This window comes from Ceratotherium simum, chromosome Y (assembly GCF_057802395.1).
Source record: "Ceratotherium simum simum isolate JZ-2026a chromosome Y, ASM5780239v1, whole genome shotgun sequence".
In the NCBI taxonomy this organism is placed as follows: domain Eukaryota; kingdom Metazoa; phylum Chordata; class Mammalia; order Perissodactyla; family Rhinocerotidae; genus Ceratotherium; species Ceratotherium simum.
In genome coordinates this window covers 4,338,940-4,361,862 of record NC_141941.1, presented here as the reverse complement: position 1 = coordinate 4,361,862, position 22,923 = coordinate 4,338,940, and the positions used below count along the sequence as shown (strand labels likewise).

The following is a 22,923-nucleotide window of genomic DNA, read 5'->3' as shown; positions in this document are numbered from 1 at the left end:
AAAGAAAATGGTGTGAATATTGTCTCCTTGGACAGGTCTCAACTTCTTAGACTATCCATTTTCTTCTCTGAAAAATGGGTGGAGTGGCGTTACTCTCATGGGATGGCTTTGTGGAGTAAGTGAGAAAACCATGTGTTCAACTTGGGAACTCTTTTGGCATGTAATTAATGCCTCCAAAATAATGCTGGTTTCTGGGGGACATAAATACTTTGTTTATTTTAAAAAAGTCTGTAATTATATGATACTTTTCTTAAATGAAGGCTTTATTTTTTTAGAGCAATTTTAGGTTCACAGCAAAATTGAGAGGAAGATACAGAGAGTTCCCATATACTCCTTGTCCCTACACATGCGTAGCCTCCCCCATTATCAACATTCCCCACCAGAGGGTACGTTCATTACCAAGGATGAATCTACATTGACACATCATAATCTGCCAAAGTCCATAGTTTGCATTGGGCTTCACTCTCAGTGTTGTACTTGCTATGGGTTTGGATAAATGTGTAACGACTTGTATCCACCATTGTAGTATCATACAGAACATTTTCACGGCCCTCAATTTCCTCTGTAGTCTGCTTATTCATCCCTCCTTCCCCTCTCAACTCCTGGCAACCACTGATCTTTTTACTTTCTTCAGGTTTTGCCCTTTGTAGAAGGTGATAGAGTTGGAATCATACGGTACCGTAGCCTTTTCAGACTGGCTTCTTTCACTTAGTAATGTCCATTTCGGGTTCCTCCATGTCTTTTCGTGGCTTGATAGCTCATTTCTTTTTAGCACTGAATAATAATATCCCATTGTCTGAGTGTAACAGGTTATTTATCCACTCACGTACTATAGGACATCTTGGTTGCTTCCGACTTTTCATAATGATGAACAAATCTGCTATAAACATCCATGTGCAGGTTTCTGTGTGGATGGAAAGTTTTCAACTCTTTGGGGTAAATACCAAGGAGTGCAATTGCTGAGCATATACGTTATTTATCACATCCAGTAAGAGAGAAGAACCTACTTTTTTTCTTGAATTCCAAAACTGTTATGTGCATTGGGAATGAGAACACACTTAGCAAAATTATTCTTCCAAAGACAGTGGCACTGTGTTTGCCAAAGAGATTAATCAGACCTATTTTTAGGATAGCGTTTCCAGCATAGAAAACAAACAAAGAGGAGGAGGCACATGGAAATGCCCACTTCTCTGCAGACCAGCCAACTGACATCAGTTCTTTGGGTGTGGATGGTATAGGAGGGAATAGAAACTTATTGACATCAATATTCACGAAACACACATGCCTGAAGAGCAAATCTCTACCTTTGGAAGCTTAAAGAACTAGACAAATTTAATATATCATTGCTCCCATCTCCCTTCTTTTCTCTAAATGTAAATGTTTTCCACGTCTTTGCAACCTTTCACTGCATAAGCTTCTCTTCTGGGGAAGATATAGGAGATTTAATTTTCTGTATATCTAATCCTAAAATTGGAAAGTTAATCCCACAGTACCGTTTAGATAAGCTATTGAGTTTTCGTTTGCAAATCTAAGGGTATAGAAATTGTCATATATTGCTGATATATTTTGTATAAAAGACTAAAGGGCATGAGAATGTCTGTAATTCTGAATAAATATGTCTAGCATTGTTGCAAAATAGCCATATGCATTCTTCTGCTTCGATAGGCAACTATATTTAATAGTTTCTCTTTTATACTTTTCAAAGTCATCTTTGTGTCTCTCACCCTGTGGAAATGAAGGAGGAGAAGCAGTGTAACTTAATATATATGCTGCTTTCCCAACCAGGGTTAACTTCAGTTTTGCCACCGTCTCAAGTTGATGGTTGTGGGTGGGAAAATGCCAAAGACTATGGTGGCAATGTTTACTCTTCTTGCATTGAATTTTGGGGACAGCATACTTTTAGTTGAATCAACCCAGCTAGTGTATTACTTTCTTCAGATTTTGCGCTTTGCAGAATGTCATAGAGTTGGAATCAAAAAGTATGTAGACTTTGTATTAACATATTCATTGACTTTAATTAGAGTCTGTTGGGAGACCTGAAAACAGTCAGTTCCATTGGATGTTCTATTCTTTAAAGGTAGAAATGAGATTCTTACTCAATTTTAGATTAAAGACACCTGGCCAAAGTAGAAACACTAATGACTATTATGAGCCCTTTAGAAATTTGATAGACAGAAGAGACACAGCTTGTGATCTTGAATAGACTGGATAACAAAGATGGAAGAAAGTGAGAAAGTTAATTGAGGAAAGTTTAGTGCTTAATGTTGGCAAATATATTTTCTCATGCATCCCATATATTCACCTTCACTCCTGGTTCCATCTTATTTTTCTATATAAGTTCCCACTTTTAGTCCTGTTTCTTACTTATTTTAAAATTTTTTAATCCAGTGTGTCAGATGCATCTTTGCCAGATAAAAATGAAAAAAACAAAACTAAATGTTTTGTAATTTGATATGTGAGAGGAAACAATAAAATAGTACATGAAAAATATTTGATCAGGCTATTTATTAAATGACTTTGGAAAGCATTTAATTCAACATAATGAATTATATTTCATAGAGAGCATTTTCCTTACTTCAAGGTGGTATATAATACTATGTAATTTTACACTACCTTATCATTTCTCTCCATAACTTATCTCTTAATGCAGGTGCTTGTATTACATGTACTGCTATTTTTCTCAGAGTAAGAAAAATAAATTCTTTCCTTGATGGTGGAGAATTTGATGTTTCCGTTTATCTAGGCTGGATTGAACACATGCATTTATGTTTTTACCTCTTTCAAAACTCTAAGCTCAATCGAACTTCTGTTAGACTATAGGTTTTCATCCCATGTGGCAAAGTATTGCCCCCTACTCCCCAGCAAATAGAAGAAGTTTATTTTGGAGGAATTTAACCCAGGAGAGAAGGACCCAGCAACTTGAGGATTAGTGGAGTGAGGATTGAATGCTCAGACTGAAAAACTAGGGTATTACATACATTTTGCCTACAGATGGCAGGTTAGCTCCTCCTTTCCCCCTCCTCCTCCCAAGTTGAAAGCCATCGGACTTGTACAAACAGGTTTGGAAACTGAACTGGCAGTGAAAAGAATTCCATAAATGGCATTTGAGGGCCATTTAAGTACATTGTTTTTCACTTACAAAAGTCTACTTGCTGAGGACCCCTGCCTACCTGTACGGAGCTTATTCTCAAATAAGAAAAGACAGCCTTACATCCTACATATTCTAGGGAAGCCACCGATAAGAAAGTCTAAAAAACCAAGTGATAGACAAAAGGTTATCTGGAGGAAACATATATGGCACTAACTAGAAAACATGGAAAAAAAAATCTCTAATCTGTAACTTGTAGGAGATACGCCAAAACACTGATCCTTTAAAAAAAATGGGAATCCTATCAAAAAGTAACATAATAGCCACGTTTTTAAAAATTGGATTGGAAAATAAGTATGAGGATATTTCCTGTGGATAAAGCCTGATGAGAGAGAGAGATGGAAAAAAGAAAAGGGAAGAAAGAAAATTGAGACTCAGTTTAGGAATTAATTGTCCAAACAGTGGTTAGAGAAAAGGATGACATAGAATAAGAGACAGAAATGACTTATAAATAATTTTAATTTTTTCCCAGCATTGAAAGATCTAAGTTTCCAGGCTAACATGGCACATTGGATGCTTAGCACTTGAATAAAATGAAACTCAGTCCCATGCACACGGTTATGAAATTTCAGAAGAGCAGCTACATAGAGAAGATCCTAAGAGCTTGGGATCCTCAGAGTGGTTGGAGGGGCAAAGACAAAAAGAGAATAACCCATAAACAATCAAGAGTTAGAATGCCATGGGGCCCTTCAAAGTCTTTACCACAGGTTGCAAGACAGAAAAATTTCCACAATTCTAAGAACAGCTGATTGACCACATAGAACTCTATTCTGAGACACACTATCAGTGGGAAGTCAGAGTAAAGAACTTTCCATTCACACAGGGTCTCCAAACATTTACCTTTTGTGCACCCTTTCTCAGAAAGCTGTGTGATTATGTGTTTCTTCAAATAGCAGAATAAATAATGAACGGAAAGACATGATTTCCAAGAAGCAATAGACTCACCGGAAGATAGCCGAAGGACTTGGTCCCTAGATGATGCTGGGAGCATACTGGGGCAGAAAGGATGCTAGAGAGACACGTCAAAGAACAAAACAAATAAAATAAAAAGAAATGAGGCATTTGACCCTAAGGAAATAGTACTTGAGATGGGCTTTAGTTCTGTGAGAGCACTTAGAAAAATTGAACAATAGTAAGAGTGAAAATGAAAATCTGAGACCATTATTGCCTCCAGATAAAACACGTTATTCAAGAAAGGAGATTTTACATCTTAGAGTACAAAGCTTGGTTCAGGAGTGACCATTAATTGCACAGTTACGGTAAAGTTAACACTGAAGAGTGATGTAACCAAATAGTGTTGTAACTATATTGGGAAGAGGAGGGAAGAGGCCAATAATGTGGTGATTGCCCACAGATAATTTCTAGATAATATCTAAAAATAGTACATTAAGAAAAAGTAGCATAAAATATCATTTAGAACCATGATGGACCATATTTTGAGGGGAAAAGCTAAGAGACGTAAAAGTGTTTGCCTCTTGAGACAGGCATGGTCATGGGGGCAGGGGGTGTATCTTGGAGCAGGAATTTGCTGTTTGATGTTACCGTTTAAGTAATACTTGTAGTTTGGCTTTTATGATTTCATGCATGTCTTTCTTTGTTGAAACAAAATTTTTCTAAAAGAAAAAAATAAAACAAGGCCCCAATTTCGAGGTGTGCGTAGGTGAATGCCCTCTTCTAAAGCACCATTTTGCAAATTTGCTGCCATTAGAATCTCCTGGAGAAGTTCACCAACGTTGTCCTGTGCCTTGTTCCCGCAGAGATTCTGACTGACTTGGTCTGCAGTGTAGCCTGGGCAGTGATATTTTCTCAGTTCTCCCCAAGGATTCTAATATAAAGCAGAGTTTGAAAACCATGGATGTACAGTAGCACAGATTATTGATGTAATTTAAAATCTCATCCTGTGTTCTCTTCACCTAGATATAGTGCTTTCCATTAAAAAATAAAATAAGGATGCAGAATGAGCAAACTTCATCAATCACTTGTTTTTCTCTTTATTATCTGATGTGTTCTTTATAGAAAATCTGTAATCACTTAAAAATGACCTAATGCATCTCAAAAAGCTTTCCATTTTCTGGTTGTTTTACTTTTTTTCTTTTAACTGAAGTCACAGAATGTTCTCGTTTTAGAGTGCTTTGTCTCTCCTACAGGAAGCCCATTGTGCTTGGTCAATGGTGCCATTCCGGTTTAATTGTTCCACTTTCTCCTGTTTCTGTAACCGCACATGAGGTTGAATTAAATATAATTTTTTCAGTTTGCCTTTCCCTGGCATTCATCCTAAGTGGCTCCTTGGAGGAGCTCCGTGCATTCCGCTGGTCTGATTTCGTGAGGTCCTTTAACTTGAGGGCTAGGGACATCATTACTGGCTCTAGAAATTTGGTCAGTGGTCAACAATACTTGTATCAAAGCCAAATGTTCTTTCATTATAATCTGGCCTTTCCCAAGCTTCTACAGTGAGGAGAATTGAGTTCCTACCAATAAGCACTGAGGATTATCAATAGAACATTTTATCTTTTGCAACTAGCTTAGTCTATATTTCTTCAATGTGTCTTCCGATAAACATCAGACAGGGTGTCGGTCTCAGTATTATTCAATGAGAAGCCAGTGGCTTATGAAAACATTTATGTTTGAGGAGTTACTTTGATCCTAGGAGAAGCAAATTCGTTAAATCCACGCAGTGCTGTCATTTAGAGCTGGCCATATGACACGATCTTATCCTTGAGTCTGTTTTTCTGATGATTGATGTCGGTAGAATGTGCTCATTTGTTCCTTTCTCTGTTGGAGACGCCTGTGCTCTGTCCTGCCTTGAGGTCCCTTCCGATGAAAACCAGCGTATTTCCAGAAGGGCCATGTCTCCATCCCGCCTCGTCTGATGTTTCTTTACCTATTATGAGTTTTGGCTTCCTAAATTTACTTTTTTAGAATATCCTTAAAGCTAATGAATTTTTTATTTTCTTTAGTGTATTTCTACAAGCTCTTAACTTTTGAAATAACATTAAACATCGAAGTGGCCTCATTGGAAGTGGGATTGTAATTTTAATCTAGTCTGTAAAAATCTTGGAGAAGCAGCTATACACACACACACACACACACACACACACACACACGTGAAATTTATTTGCTAATACATGTTGAAGCCAGCTATCTGGGCTGCCATAAATTCTGTCTGTTTTCCTAACGACCTAATTAATTCAAAGAATCTACTTCACGGAGGCAAATTGTTTTGTATTTGTTGTTTTAAAACCTCCTTGACACAATCAGCCTGTTGTGCTCCGATATTTGAAGTTGCATTAAGAACCTAGTCTTAAAATGGCACTCTTCCTGTTGGTAGATTTCCACGCAGGGGAATTTGCCAGATGATAATTTAACATCAAGATTTTATATATGTGTGTATCACATCCTCTCAGTGACACCGTCTGGGGTGGGCCAGTTGAACAGAACATGCTGTTACAGAGACTTGTTAAGGGATAATTAAACATGTGGGAAACAGAACAATCGCGGCAGAGGATTTAATTGGGTGTAATTGGTTTAGGAGGAATAGGCCAGAGTGAAAGAATAGCTCTTAATAAGAGGTCTGAAAATAGCCAAGGAAAGCATTAATTGCAGAAAATCTGTGACATCTGATTACCATAGGGAAAAAAAGATCCCCCTTTTTATATCCTTACCTGTACAGAAAGAGGGGACTGGGAGAAAGAAATCTTCCCATATATATATTTAAGAAAAGCTAGAGGGAGTTTTGGGATTCAGAAGGGATGTGGTACAGGTTACAAGTCACAAGAGAGGCAAGTGATAGACCTACCCTTTTAGAGTTTCCGGAATTTGCCATTTGTTTTGAAATACTCCATAGCTTAAGTAACCTTGAGCCTTTTGTCATATTTCCCCTTGGAAATGGAACGTAGGGAATAGGTAGGATGGAGGTGGAGAACCAGGGGGGTTATGCATGCCTCCATGGATTCTGTTCATCCCTGGAATTTGTCTCCATGGCTTCAATGAGTGGAGACTCCCTCTGGCTACACAACATCCAATGGTGAATTAATTAACTTCGCTTCATCTTCCGTCTTCCCTTCCTCCATTAATCTGTGGTATTTCAAATGGAAATTTACATTAGCAATTGTTTTCTATGTATCTATGATTAGAAAGACATGTTAGTATTTAACATTCCTTTATTTTAGGTTTGAAATTTAAGTGCCTTTGGTTCAGAGAGAGAGGGACCATGTCTTTGCTGAAATCATTCCAGAGGTTAGAGGTGCCCTGGTCTTGGAGAGGAGCCCTACTCCTGCCGTAGGCAAGTGGCATTAGATAGATGTTTAATTTCCTGGATGAGAGAAACCCTAATGTTCCTATTAGTCACTTGTGGGCACAGCTTTGGCCTCTAGGGAAGCCAAGCTGAGGTGCTCTCAGGTTCCATCAAAGATCTCTGGAGAGTGATGCCCAGGAAGACTTCCCAGACCTGGAAGGATCTGACCAGAGCAAGCCAAGACCTCCAGGAGGGGGTAAGGGTCATTCATTCACATGGAGTACTTATGCTAAGGGCAGGTCTTCCAAACGGAGGGATGAAGAGCCAGAGAAGCCTTGTACAAGACAGTTTAGTAGATGGTCTTCGTTTACCCAACATCACATCCACCTTATCCACCAGCAGAAAGCTGTCCTGTAACCTTTGCTCCACCCACCAGGTAATGATTGTTGGAAATGCAGGTGGTATCAACAGTTTGGCAATTAGTCAAGGGTTCTTAGCCCTGCATGCTTCATGTGTGTGTCAGACGCCTTTGTCGCTTTGGTGAAAAATATACACCCTTTCTGAAAATAATATTTTTAAGTCATAACATAAGATAAACTTAAAAGAAAAACAGTTTTATTGAAATAGTTATCAAGATATTTTTTAAATGTGCCATAGTAATATATATTTCTTTATTGCGTATTAAATAATCAGATCTAGTTAAGAGGCTCATAAGTGTCACAATTTCAAAGTAGTGGTGAATATAAGTAATTTGAGATATCTGCATTTTATTATTTAATATAAAAATGCATGTGATTTCTACTGGGGACAAAGTTGCAGAGATTTCTAATATGACTGAGTGTGTGTGTGTGTGTATGTATGTGTTTGTTATGCCTACACTCATCATTGAAGCAGATACTAAATTTCAGTTCATATTGAGTGAAAACAAAGATGCAATTTCTCTTGTCTATTCTAGTTTATGGAACCTGTGGGTTCCACTAAACGACATCTGGCTGAGAGTAGAGGTCATGGACTCTGGGTAGAGAACCTCTGAATTTGGAACTAGGTAGAAGAGAAAGTTATTTATTTATTTTATTCAGATTTTCTTTTTCACACCTGCATATGTAGGTGGGAATTCTGCCCAGAGTGGGGTATGTAAGAATAATTAGGTTCCAATATAGAGGATAGAGTATGAGAATTCTTTTTGTGTTGAAAAAGAAAGTAAGGAATCTTCCTACTAAGTAAGGAAAGGATTAAATCTTCCTATCATTTTTATTTAAAAGACTTTAAAGTCTCAAGAGCAATTATCATTGAATGTTGTTTTACCGCCTTTATTGGCAAAATACGTTTTCCATTTCAAGGAGTTTTGCCTTGTTGTAATGTTCATAAGCCTTTGGAGGTAGATCTGCAAGGAGATGCCTTTGAGCCCTGTCATATATTCTTGACTGTACCCTGATCCTGTCTCTTGACTTCAAACTTCTTATTCTTTCCTTCCTTCCTGAACCTTATCCTTCCTTTGGCACTTTTTTTTTTCCTCCTCTTCTCCCTTCCCATGCTAATGTGAGACACAAAGCTTTTCAAGAGAAGCCTCTTTCCTCTACTCCAGATCTTGGAAGCCTCGATCATTTCCCAGAGATGGAAAGTCCATCTCAGTTAGGTTCTGGTCCCAAGACAGGAAACCCCTCTGGAGTGTCTCAGCCACTGCGGAAGAGTCTGTTTTAATGAATTGATATTTCCATTTAGGGCGATTCAGAGGAAGCATTTTGGCGAATGGGTGGAGGTGGTGGGGTTCAAGACTGAAGACAAATCTTTCCTGGGAGTTGTACAGAGTCATGCTCAGGAAGTAAAATGTGTAGAAAAAGAATTATTAAGTAACCCACAGCCTTACACATAACCTTGTCATTTCAAGTGACCCTACACCATCAGAAACACATGAGAGTAGTGTGTGAACTGTCAGGGTGAATATCACACTGAAATAGTAATTTCTGAAATACAGGGTCTTCCATATAAGATGAAGCAGCCTTCCCTGTGAGATGAAGTATCCTACAGGCAAATAGGATACATGTTTCAGAGAAAAAGTGGGGCACTCCAGCTGGGATTACATAAGATTGAACTGGTCCTTGGGTCCTGGATGGTGTCTCGGGAAATTTTTGAAAATGTTCTCCATTTCAGATGTTGCACCGTGCCTTCGTAGATGAACAGCAGTTTCAAAGCTACTTATTAAGACCCACAGAGACTTACCATTATCACCTGAGATGGTTCTTAGTGTTGTCTCCCAATTGGGAGTATACAGTTTTTTTGTCTACACTGACCTCAAAGTGTCCAAGTGTTCAGCCATCTATCTGCTGACCCACCATCTGACAGGGTGGTCCCACCACCTCTAAGGTACTAACTCCAGGTCAAACTGTGCTGTTTATAAATGGATCACTCTTTTTTAACTCCAACTTGTAGTTTTCCTTTGCAGGAGAACTCACTCAACTTCCCCTCTCTTAAACATTCCTTTCGATAATTAAGATTTTTTCTGCCCACCTTCTACAGCAATGATAAAGCCTTTTATGGTTAATGGTATTAATCGGGCCTGGCATCTGGGATTCCTTACTTTGCTTGCAGAGACGCAGATAAATATATCTTCAGATCTGGATCTGAACCCTTTTTTAAAATTAGGTTTTGCTGAAATTGGTCAAGCGCCAAAGACTAACACTTTCTACTACTACCTCAGAGAAGGAATCCAAGACTCTCTCTTCACGATAAAATTCTTATAGGCAAAATTCACAGGGGCAAGATCATGGGGCTCAAAGGAAGTTTATGTTGGGAACGTGACTGTAGCTGATGGTGGGAGGAAGGGTTTATTGTGGTACCCACAGGAGATGAGCTAAGGAGAACATCGTGAAACCTGACCTTGCCAATGTCCAGGTTCCTTCTGACTTCCTTCTGCATATTTTCTCTCCCTTTTAGTGTAATAACCTTTGCCGAGGATCTTCTCTTTTCCAAGTATTAATCATCCATGATCTTTGCCCTTAGATTGCTCATAGTCTAGCGATGAATGTAAACATTTAGGAAGTAACTATGACATAATGTGAGCCTTCCTTCTGGTATCATCTTTCCCGCTCTCTATAAATCTTGGTAGGCTTGTATTCACATTCTTGAATTTCAATGCTTAACTCCTTGGTTACTATCTTACAGAACCCCTTTGTGGATATGTAGACATGTAGAATCTCTCTACATGTCTAAAATTTTAAACACATCTCTTAGACACTCCACCCCAAATCCTGTACAAGCTCAGTGTCCCACAGTAGGAGAGGGGGTGGGAGGAAATGGACCATACGCTTGCCTAATTGTGGTCATTTTAAATACAGGCTTTATCTCATCAACCAGAGTGTAGACTATATTTAGATGGGAATTTGATTGGTGTATCTTTATATTTACCAAAGTGGATTTCAGAGCAGAAGCACTTAGTAGAACCTCTGTAAGTAATTATAATTAGCTAACATTTCTTTGGCAGATACTTCTTGTTCTAAATTTATATACGTTTATATACACATACACATGCATATGTGTATTTATATATACTATGTAAGTGTATGTGTACGTATTCACACACGTGTATCTTTCCACACACATACAATAGCACATGCGGTGATATCCATGACTTACATTCTGTTACTATGCCCATTTTATAGGTAAGAAAATAGAGGCATTGATGGTTTACACCCTTCTCTGTGGTCACCAATGCAGTTAAAGTTAGAGCTGAGGTTTGAATCTAAGCAGTCCAAGTCCAGAGGACATGTTCCTAACCATTGACCCACACTGCCTGCCAGATACTTAATGCATGGATGAGTAAGCGTTTCGGTGCTTAACCGTGTGTATTTGAGCCTCTTATTCTTCACATTGCTCATGTTTGGAGCAATCTACCTGAAAAAGGATAATCAGCATCACATATAACATTGGTTATCTGTAGAATAAAGGGCATAGAACAAGGCACTGTGGAGATGTACAGAGAATGGAGAAGGCACAATTCTTGAACCTAAGGAGCTTAATATTTCAGTGGGTTAGTTTGGAGATACACACGCACATGTACGCACACACACACACATCACATTATATTATTAGTTTGGATGTAGACATAGATATTTTTAAAAACTTGTATACATGCAATAGTATATATATATATATACATAATCCAAGTGGAAACTCTTGTGAAATAACTCCATATAGTTAGATTTGAGAAGAATGGAATGGGCTATTTGTATAGTACAATTAGTACAAAGAATATTGGGGAAAACAAAACATTCATTCTGAATCTTGATGTCGAATTCAGGTAAATGTTAATCTGGTGACATTTTTATAGCTTGTGTGGAATTGAAAAATACATTTTTAAGAATATGGCTGTAGGACTAACTCTAGCTGCTTCTGACACAATAAGCCTTTTCATGTTCTTCAGTACCAATTGTCTCACTTAAGTTATGGCTTCCCACCTCACTGGAAAATCTTCTGTTCCCACTGGCTTCCGTATTTCATGTACACTCTGTTCTGAGGATCATCATCTGAGGTCTCAGGGAATCCTCAGGCTGAAGGCAACTGAAGAGGTCACCTTGTCCGAGCCCTCGTTGTGCGGTCCAGGGAGCTGAAGCCCTGGGCACTAACTGGTGTGCCAAAGATCGCCTGGTTAATTAGCGACCAAGGCAGTAGCAGTCTTAGGTGACCTGACTCTCTGTTTTAGTGATGCTGCCAGGAACCTGGTGCTTTTTAGGGAATATGTGGGTGGATGGTCCACTCCCTTGGGCTTGTAACACAACCTTGGAGAAAGCAGTTTATGTTTTTCCTTCGATTTTTAAATCTAAGGTATTTTTGTAGTGCATGGGAAAATCAAGTATTGAGTCAAACCTGTATAAAGACAAACCTGTATAGATAAACCTATATACATATGCATCTCTTGATTAAAATTTTCATTGTAAAAGAATCGTAGTCATAAATGTGTGCAAAATATATATAACTAAAAATAAAAATTAAACAAACATACCCACTGGCAAACTACCAGATAGAGCATTACCAATATCTTTGTATATCCATGTGAGTTGCTTCCCTCCCATCTCTCAGAGGCAGCTACTATCCCAGAATTTAGTTTTAATTATGACCTTGCCATTTTTATACTTTAGCACCAATTTAGCTGTTACTAAGGGACTGTTTATTTTACATAATATAATATTAATAAAATCACACCATATGTGCTCTTTTGTGACTTGCTTTTTATTTTTTGAGATTTATCCATTACAATACATGTATCTGCATCTTATTTATTTTTCACTGTTGTGTAGTATTCTGTTTTAATATGCCAACATTTATTTATCTATTCTCCTGTTAATGGACATCTGGGTTATTCCAATTCTTTTGCTGTTTTGACTACTGCTATAAATGAAAATTCCTGTGCATGTCTCCTGACAGAAATATTCAAGAAGCTCTATAGGAGAGATGTAGCATATATGTATATTTTATGTGTGTGTGTGTGTGTGTGTGTGTGTATGCACCAAAGTCTTCTCCATGCTCTACTTTCATGTGTAACACAAAATTGTTTTCCAGTTGGATGCACTAATTTCCACCACCATGGTATGGGAGTTCTAATTGCTCCACATCTTTGTCAACACTTGGTACCACTGGTCTTTTGAATTTTTCTAATCTTTTGTGATCTCTTCTCTGTTTCCCCAGCAATGAATGAAGTCAAGCGTCTTGTCCTATGTTAAGACCCTCAGCAGATTTGAGGACTTACTGTGCATGGAATGATGGAAGGACAGCCATCAAAGATGGCTTTGCGCTTAGCCTGCATAACTAGAAAAATAATGGTACTAGTTATTGAAATATGGAACAAAAGTATGGAGGCAGTTTGAGGGGCTCAGTAATGAGGTTTTTCAGAGCACCACAATCTAAGTGACAGTATTCCTGGAGACATGACAGTTTGACCTTGAAGAAATACAACTGAGTTTGATGAGAGAGGTCCACACAAACTCTGGAGATAATTGCAAGTTATTTGATTTAAATTTGGAAATCATGTTTGATAAGAGTTTAATTAGACACACAAAGTCAAGCATTTAATGAGCTTTTAAATATGCCAATCCTTGTGCTAGCTTTAGATGTACAAAAGATGAATAAGAAACCAAGCACCACTTTTAGGGATACTTCCATGGGAAGCTAAGCTCCTAGTGGGCAAGAATTCTGAACTTCCTCCCACTGTGTCCCCATAACCTAGAATAGTGATCTTTATGAAATACTTATTGACGTGTGATTAAGTTTTGGTGTTGCCTTATCTCTGTGGCCACTGTAGGGTCCTGTTATCCACATAGTTTGCTCTAGAAAAACCCATGCTTTATTCCTGATCATATCTTTGACCTACATATGTATCGAGTATCTTTCTATCCAAGCAGTCTTGACTGGACCACATATAAGCCGTTAAGTCTTTCTCCTGGGTTTAGTCTGTGTTCTGCCTCTTGTCGAAAACTCCAGTTCCTATTGCTGTGGCTCATATGTGTTCCTGACTCATTAAACTTCAGTGGAAGAACAGAAATGGTGAGGGAGGTGATGCAATTGATGACTTGAGCCTCCACTGGGCACAGTACCACCTTGAAGATAGTACATTTGGCATCTTTATTTTATTTTCCAAATACTTTATTTACATCTAAGCTTCATGGTTCAAAATGGTGGATTTTTATTGGATCTGATTTTTAGAACTAATAGAAACTACATAGATGAATGGCCAAAGAACTTTAAGATTTGACAGAAGACAACGGATTGTAACCTTGCCCATCTAGGAGAGAAAGTCAAGACCAGAATATTAAAATATATGCAAAAATGTACTAATTGGCTGATTGCTGGCATCGAGTGAATCTTGGATAGGGACTAAGAGGGGGTGTATATGTGTGTGTGTGTGTGTGTGTGTGTGTGTGAGATAAGCCCACACACCCATGCACAAAGCGGAGGTTGTACATGTAAATAACAGGTACACAGTGCCACCTCAGGGTAGAACTCTGTGCTCTGGAACAAAAGATAAACCACACCCACTTAGGTACCATAAAAAGTTGGTGTTCTCACCAGAAACAAAAGAAAAGGAAAATGCGAGATGTCTACATGTTGCACTGAGTTTTGGGAATAGCTATTATAGGCTTTCCTAGTAAACGGTATAGGAGGATTGCTGTACAAGCTCATTAATTTGGGCAAGGACCAGGATCAGCTGTTCTCGTTTTCTGGATGCTTCCAAATGCGAGATGAAAGTGAATCTTCCGAGTGCCTCTTGTCAGCAGGCTCTTGGCAGCACATACTTCAGTGAGTCCCAAGCCTTCAACGTAGCTGAGAGTAACACAAGAAGAGGAGGGCTTCCACCTCATTTATCCTCTCTTTTGTCTGTTTTTTTGAAGATGCATCCACAAAGTTCTCTGTCTTCTAATGCACATGTTTCACGGCCACGGAACGCTAAGACCGTGAACACCCAGGAGAAGGGATTTTATTCCTTACGAGGTCAAAATACCAAAATAAATTTCATTCAGGCTCACTTTAATGAAATATCTGTTTTCAAATTAAACCAATCTCAATTTGAGTGATGTGCGCTTTGGGGAGATATTTATGGCAATTTTTATTTTGACTTGTTTATAGTCTGATAAGCCTGAGTTGTTTGAGCCTCATGTTAATTACAGCCTCAGACAGAATGACTGCCCTGTGGAGAATTGTTCTAAAATACCCAATCAAGTCATCAATCAAGTCGAAATGCCACTCTGAAATATTCCTGTTCATGCAGACTTTGCAGAGAACATGCTATGAAGTCCTGCTTAACTCCCAAATTGTGTTCGATGAAGTTATAGTTTTTACTTTTTCTCCCTAAAATTTTTTATTCAGAGAATTCTTTTTGTAGTATCTTCCTTTTAATTTGGGAAAATTAAATATATATATATAAATATATGTTATACAAAATATATGTAATATACAAATACATGTATTATATGTAAGATATATTAAATATATACATATGGTATATGTATATATAACAACCTTGCACCCCTTGTGAAATCTTTCAGTATGTGACACTTACATGGGAGGTCTTTTTTTTTTTTTTTTTGGTCTCCAAGTGTATTGGTTGGTTAAATTTATAGGGATTTTTTTAAGTGATGATGATGCATATTTGATAGGTTTATTTTCAAAATGTTCATTACTGGTAATGCTAAAACTTTTAAAGTTGTCAAACATTTGAACATGTCATGCACATACACACACACATGCATACATCTATATATACACACAAACACATATATAGTGCCATTCATTATAATCTTTAAATGTACCCACAGATGCCTTAATCATTTATATGGCCACTGTAATTCCATACTTGATGACTTAGACCTGTGGTTCTCCTCCTGGGGTCATTTTGCCCCCCGGGATCTTTTAGCAATGTCTGGAGACATTTTTGATTGTTGAAACTGGGAGAGGAGTCCTCCTGGCATCTGATAGGTGGAGACCAGGGAGGCTGCTAAACATCGTATGATGCACTGGACAGCCCCCGTCACAAAGAGCTGTGTGCTTCAAAATGTCAACAGTGCCAAGGCTGAGAGACTGTGGGCTTTAGTTTTTATTACTTTTGCTCAAATTAGCTAAATTTCAAAAAACAAGGAAATATAAAAGGTAGCTCTGAACTTATGAATGTTATGCACACCTAACCTAGACCTAGTAAGTGCTCAGATGCCCCCAGACCCCTTCTCTGAGGTTATGCTGGTTCATGATCCCTCTCTGACCCTCAGAACTGTGTGGGCAGGTGGGTTTAGACAGAGGAGAGACTTGATCATAGCGTTCAATCATGAAGTCTAGGTGTGACCCCGCTTGGGCAGTCTTAACGAGCGTGTGACTTGTAGATACTCTCATCCATTTTGAGTTGGAGCGTTGATGGAGTGGGCCAGAGTTCCTCACGGTGTGGACTCTGTAAGCTGTGATACAAATCCACCAACTGAATTCTACCGTTATTGAACTCTGCATTCCAGGGTCTGTGGGAAGCTTTGTGTGGACTATCTCATTTAATCCCCACACAGATATAAACAGACCAATAAAGGGAGGCTTAAAGAATTTAAATGACTTGTTCTAGACCTGCTCAATGCCAGCAGTGGGCTGACTCCAGAGTCTGTGCATTTTGTCCCCGTACCTGGGAGTTTTTAAGCAGGTCTGTGTCCAAAATCCCAGTGTTTTATATTTATTGAGTGAGTGTTTTCTCTGCCCTGTACCTTTGCATATTGCCTTACTTAATGTTCACCACAGCCCCATGAAGAAGGTATGACACGCCATTTACATGCCCGGAGAGGTCGACTCACTTCCCTCAGCTCACAGAGGTAGTATTCCAGGACCCATGTCTGTCAGAATCAGAAATTAATGGCGTCTCCTATTATCATTGAGGAAGGCTCCGGAAAGAAGAACTAACGCTGATTCAAAAGCAGAAGGGCTTTCAGGAAAACAGAAGATTCCAAACATGTCATCACCTCTTTCTTGTTCTTGTCTGTCTCTTAATTATTCAGAAATTGGATCACGGTGTGGCAGAAATCCAAGTGTTGTCTATGGTAGAATTCAAAGAGAGAAGCAAACACATAAATCAGCCATTTGGCCTGATGCTATTTTTCACTTGCAATGTTACAATCTAGATTTTTAGTGTATCTTCATTCAACTCTGGTTAGCTTGGCCCAGGATGTCATGGACCACAGAATTTCCCCCAAGGCTACTATAGCTCCATGATAGAACCAGCTCTGATATGTTTCATTTTTCCAAAAATTAGCTGTTTGACATATTCTGCTCAACTGTTCACTTAAATGAAATGCATAATTGTATTCTAGTCCAGATAGACTCTGAATAACCCACAGTGTACTTACACATGCCTTTGTCTATTTGGGAGTTGAAAAATTCTGTGTTTAAAGGTATACTCCTTGCAACACCTAATGAAATGTTTTCTGTCCCTAATGGATCATTTATGACACTCTTCACTAGTGCACAACATTCTTCAATGTCATGGGAGGTATGATTCATTTAGTAAGAGTCGTAGGATCTACGTCAAGACAAACTGAGGAGGGACTCTTTAGCCATTGACTCCTCCCAGGCTCAAATGTACCATAAGCTTTTTAAATGGGCTGCAGGGTTTACCCTCAAAGGCATGCAGTGCTTTACATGAAAGTCAGAAGAGCTGTATCAACACTTTTAATTATGAATGATGTGTGGATGTGACAAGCACTAGAGCATGTAGTTGAAATGCACCATCTTGTTCAGTGTTTTACAAGGAAGCTGAGATTCAGGGCTCTGGTGTATATAGCCTAAAAACATGTGCCATTGAGTAGCCCAAGAAGGATTAATATTCAAAGTCTAGACTCTTTCCATTAGGTGATGTTCCCTTTGTGTTATACGATAAATATCGACATGCTGTGAAGCCAGTTTGGCCCAGATACAGGCTTCCATTTTCCCTGTCCCAGAAAACTTTTAGAGCTCCATGAATATCATTTTAGGAAAAAGTGAGTTTCCTAAAACATCTGAGAGACAGTGATTTGGAAGTACCTATCCATCGATGGGCCAATCTTGTAAATAATAGTGAAATTGGGAGATGTCGTTACAGTTATCGTGTAACATGTATAACTTTTGGGGATTTGTTTGTTCATTCAACACAGATTTGTTGAGTGTTTCCCAAATGTCAGGCATAGTTTCAGGTGATGGGCACACAGCAAGAATTAAGACAAGTGACGTGCTTGCTAGATTCTACTACATGGAGACGCCATTATACAAATTCATGAGTGAATAAGAATTTCATGGAGTGATGTTGAGGGTTGCATGGAAGAGAAAGCGAATGGCTTAGGTGACAGTTGTTTTGGCTTCATTATCCTTGTCTGCTTTCTTTTCCCACTAGGCTGACTGCTCTGCCTTGGAGTTTTCATAAGGAATCATTGCCCTTGGGAGGTGTTGGATGGTCGCCACTTCCTTGGAGCCTCGCTTTTGCTGGAAGCTGGTTCCGGAATTAAGGGAGGACCGCTCTCTCGCAATGGGCTGCCAAGAAAACCACTGGGTTTGTTCTTAACATTGGGCTCTGTCTATGACCCATCTGAGAGGCTTCCTAGCAAGCCTGTCCCCTCTCCTGGGTCTTTTCCTCCCTGGAAAGCCCTCTCTCTCCAAGAACTTGCTTCACGGCTTTGTTTGCTCTGAGTTGTATGCCACAGACACCTGCGAATGTGGAAGTGAACAATGTCGAGACCCAAGAGACTGTTATGGCTTCCATTGTTCTTCACCCCAGTCTGCGTCATGTTGAACTCCAATGTTCTCCTGTGGATAACCGCTCTTGCCATTAAGTTCACGCTCATTGACTGCCAGGCACAGTATCCGGTTGTCAACACAAATTACGGCAAAATCCGGGGTCTAAGAACACCATTGCCCAATGAGATTTTGGGTCCAGTGGAGCAATACTTGGGGGTCCCTTATGCCTCGCCTCCCACTGGAGAGAGACGGTTTCAGCCCCCAGAACCCCCATCTTCATGGACTGGGGTTCGAAATGCCACCCAGTTTGCTGCTGTGTGCCCCCAACACCTGGATGAGAGGTCTCTCTTGCATGACATGCTGCCCATATGGTTTACCGCCAATCTGGATACTTTAATGACCTACGTGCAAGATCAAAATGAAGACTGCCTTTACTTAAACATCTACGTGCCCACGGAGGATGGTAAGTACTTTTTTGAAAGAGAAAACAACACCTGCTCACTCAGTCTCGGGGAGATTTGCCAAGAGGTGACCTGTGCATGGTATTTTCTATAACCCATTTATTTTTTCTCATATTCCTAATACAGTTATTCCCGTTAACTTATCATTTGTTCCACTTGTATTTACTGAGCATCTAGCTGATGGACAATACTATAATTGAGGACTAACTATTGTCATATATTGCCTTTTTAGCATTGTTATGGTGTTTATTTGCAGATGACAACCAGTGCGAGTGTGTAGTGTTGATGTTAAACCTGAATCATCTCTAAAGGAATAAACCTATAGAAAATAATAGAATTAAGAACATTATCATGCTTAAGTTAGCAAACTGAAAATTACAAAGAATGGTTCCTCTTGCTTCAATGCCTTAAGATTTTAGCACTCTTTTTTTTTTTTTTTTTTTTGAGTCTTGAAAGGAACCCCTAATTGTCTTAAATACACAAGCAAGGGATATTTCATAAAACAGTTGAATTTCATTATTTAGAATCCATGTTGTTAACATAAATTTGGACCTTGTTTTTTTCCAATATTCACTGCAATCAAATGGCAAATGTGTGTTGTCAGATGATTCTAGCTCCGTTAGAAAATAATGTACTTGCTTAAACAAAATGGCCTATTTCTTTCTGCCAACACAACAGTGAAAATCTGTAAAAACAATAATGTTAATATTAATTAATACAATGCTAGTAAAATGTGGGTATCTCTTTGTCCGTGTAGATTTCAAATTAATATTTTTATAAAGACTAACCAGATTAAAGTTATCCTACAATGATATCACACTTCTCATTTACCATTTCCATAGGCTATTTTTAGACGAGGAGAAAGAGAAGCATAGAATGAAATCTTACTGGAATTTAAAGAAGTAATTTGTAGGAATCATAGACATCATCTACTATAGAAACTAAAGTGTGTCCTTAGTAACTCTGATGGAGAAATTTCTTTTCATTTTTTTCCTTTAGTCCTTGGAAAAGTTGTATCTCCAAAGTTGTATCCCATCTGCCTTCTCCATGTCAATACTAGAAGGTAGTTTAAGCAGAGTGTCATGAAAAACCAGGCTAGGGTTGTCTGTTATTGAAATCACAAAGAACGCCCAGAGAAAGAAATTAAAGGACCGCTCTTCATTATATTAGTAGCTTCTGGCATGTGGCCCTTGTCGTTATGGCGACAGATCACACAATTACCTTGTAAAGTCTAGGACTGAATGTGATTCAAGGAGTTAAACTGACATTTGCCTGCCGTAGTTCCATGCAGCACACTGAGCCGCCTAAGTGCGGAACAGTCCCTGGGCAACGGCTTTGTGCATGTGCGAAAAGATGGATAACTGCATCCAAAACCAGTGAGACTTCTCATTTCAGAAGCCACCTGGGTCATGATCTTGCTCATAATGAACTATTCAAATATAAACTATAATGAAGGAAAGACAGAAAGAGAAGGGAAAGAAACGAAACAGGATAAAGGTTTAAAATTGCTTTCATAGTACATTTGACATGCTCGTGTCTACCAGCTGGGGACTTCATAGAGCTCACCTCACAAACAATGAATGCGCTTCAAATAGAATGCCTCCCTCTATGAGAGGCTGGATCAAATTAGACCACCTATGAAGAAAAATCAATAGCTTCCTTGATGACAGAACCATAGATGTGCAATTGTGTGGATTGAAATCATAAACAATTTGACCATTTCATTGCGATTCAGTGTTGAACAGGAATTTGGGAATATAAAAATGTGAAAAATGCTACCTGATGGAAAAGCAATCCTCACTTAAGAATAAATCCAGTGCCTCTTGTGTATGTCTTTAGGTTTTTTAGAGCACTTTTGCGTACATCTCACATGATCTTGACAAGAAAAGTCAGAAATCCGATAGGGGCTGAAAATGTAGACTCCGTATCTGTATAATATGTAAATAATAGAATTTTGCTAATGAGTGAAGCTACATGCCTGTATGTTTGCACAAACAACAAATCACAGCCTGTTGGGTAGGGAATTTTGTGTTTTTTTTTTTTTTTTTTTAGATATTTGCATCAATTTGAGAATCAATGTGGAGATTTAGATATTTAACTATTGGCTATTAACTAAATGAAGAAACTTTACTTCTATAATAACACATTGAAAATGTGGTATCATGCTAATTCCTCCAAAGAACTTCCTTTAGGAACCATCTTATCAGAGCAATTAATCATTTCAGTGCATTTAATTAACGGTGTAGAGAGCAATATTGGATATTTGGAATTCAAAATTCCACTTGATACTCTGTTTTTTAGATTCGTCTTTCTTTCTGCATTGATCAGAAGGTAAGGGTAATGAGCAAAGACAACTTTACTTCGCTACCAAAAATAGTTCTGAGTACCTATCATGTGCCAGCTGTGCTTTAGATGTTGGGACTGCAACACAGACAAGAATTTCTAATTTTGAGAAACAGACACTTGTGGTAGGCAGAATAATGACTCCCCAAAGATGCACAAATCTTAATCCCTGGAATCTGTGAATATGTTGTTACATGGCAAAGCGGAGTTAAATTTGCAGATGGAATTATATTTCCTTATCAGTTGACCTTAAAATAGGGGGAATATATCCTGGATGATCTGGGTGGGCCCAGTATTTAATAACAAAGACCCTTAGTCGTGGAAAACAGAGGAAAAAGAGGAGATTAGAGCCAGAGTGAAACAATCTAAGAAAGACACAACGGGCCACTGTTGGCTCTGAGGATGAGAGGGAGCCAGGAGGCAAGGAATCTGGCAGCCTCTAGAAGCTGGAATAGACGAGGAATGGATTCTCTCTTTGAACCCCCAGAAAGCAGGACAGCCCTGCTGACACCTTGATTTGAGCCCAGTAGGACTCCAACCTTCAGAACTGTAATATAATACGTGTGCTCTTGAAACCACAACTTTTGTGGCAGTGTGTTACAGCAGCAATAAAAACCTAACACAGAGTTTTGCCACCCTTTAAATTCATAGTCAAGTATATACCCTAATTGAAAACAAAGTTACAGCTGAAGAGTTGTTTTGAGCTTTTTGAGCACCTACCCATTCTGAGATTCTAATTCAGTTACTTCCCTTTCTACCTCAAGAATTACTGGTAGAAAACCCTCATCTTAACGCTGAGTAGTTAAAATGAGGGTTGCTGCTCTCCCTCATGCATATTGAGGAGACAAAATCGATTCCAATTGCTGGGCAGACATTTTGCCAATGTGAGGCTTAAACCCTATAGAGTGGATACCCAACCTTTTGTTTTTTGTGTTAATATAGCCCTATGGCAAATCCTACTAAATATCATATTCAAAGATACACCGACTTTACACAGGAAAGGAATGAAGGAACATTTACATTTTCCCAGGTATCTAAAACGTATTTCCAGAATAGATGTCATTGAAGGACATAAAGTATCCAAATTGACCTCTTTTCTTATCTGTCTCGACAAAATCTTACTCATGGTGGCAGTTGTACCTATAAATGGCTTCTTTTCCTACTTACATTAGTGTTAGCAAAATCTTCTGGGCTCCCCACTCCTTCCCTCTAGACCTCAAGATCTGTTCTATTCTGGGTAAATCTATTCTCTACATTTTTAAAAAAGTTTTTGGATGAATTTATTTTGTGATGTAATGTCAGTAAATTCTTTTTTGTTTCCAGTTTTATTGAGATATAATTGACATTCATCACTGTATATGTTTAAGGTGTACAGCATGATAGTTTGACTTAACATATATTGGAAATAATTACCACAATAAGTTTAGTTAGCATCCATCATCTCATATAGATACAATAAAAAGAGCAACCAAAAAAAGAAAAAAATTTTTTTCTCTGTGATGAGAACTCTTAGG

General features: G+C 38.6%; 1 protein-coding gene across 5 annotated transcripts in view; it reads left to right on the top strand.

Annotated features, from left to right (window-relative positions):
- The window catches only part of LOC147911620 (neuroligin-4, X-linked), a 295,702-nt gene that overhangs the window by 46,161 nt on the left and 226,618 nt on the right, over positions 1-22,923 (top strand). For 3 of the 5 annotated variants that reach the window (XM_087427908.1, XM_087427910.1, XM_087427909.1), the window contains exon 4: positions 18,265-19,068. In XM_087427908.1, coding sequence (XP_087284034.1) covers positions 18,597-19,068 — 472 coding nt within the window. In that variant the 5' untranslated portion in view covers positions 18,265-18,596. Of the gene's footprint in view, positions 1-18,264; positions 19,069-22,923 lie in introns of those variants that run through there. The other 2 variants (XM_087427912.1, XM_087427911.1) reach the window with 1 other exon arrangement.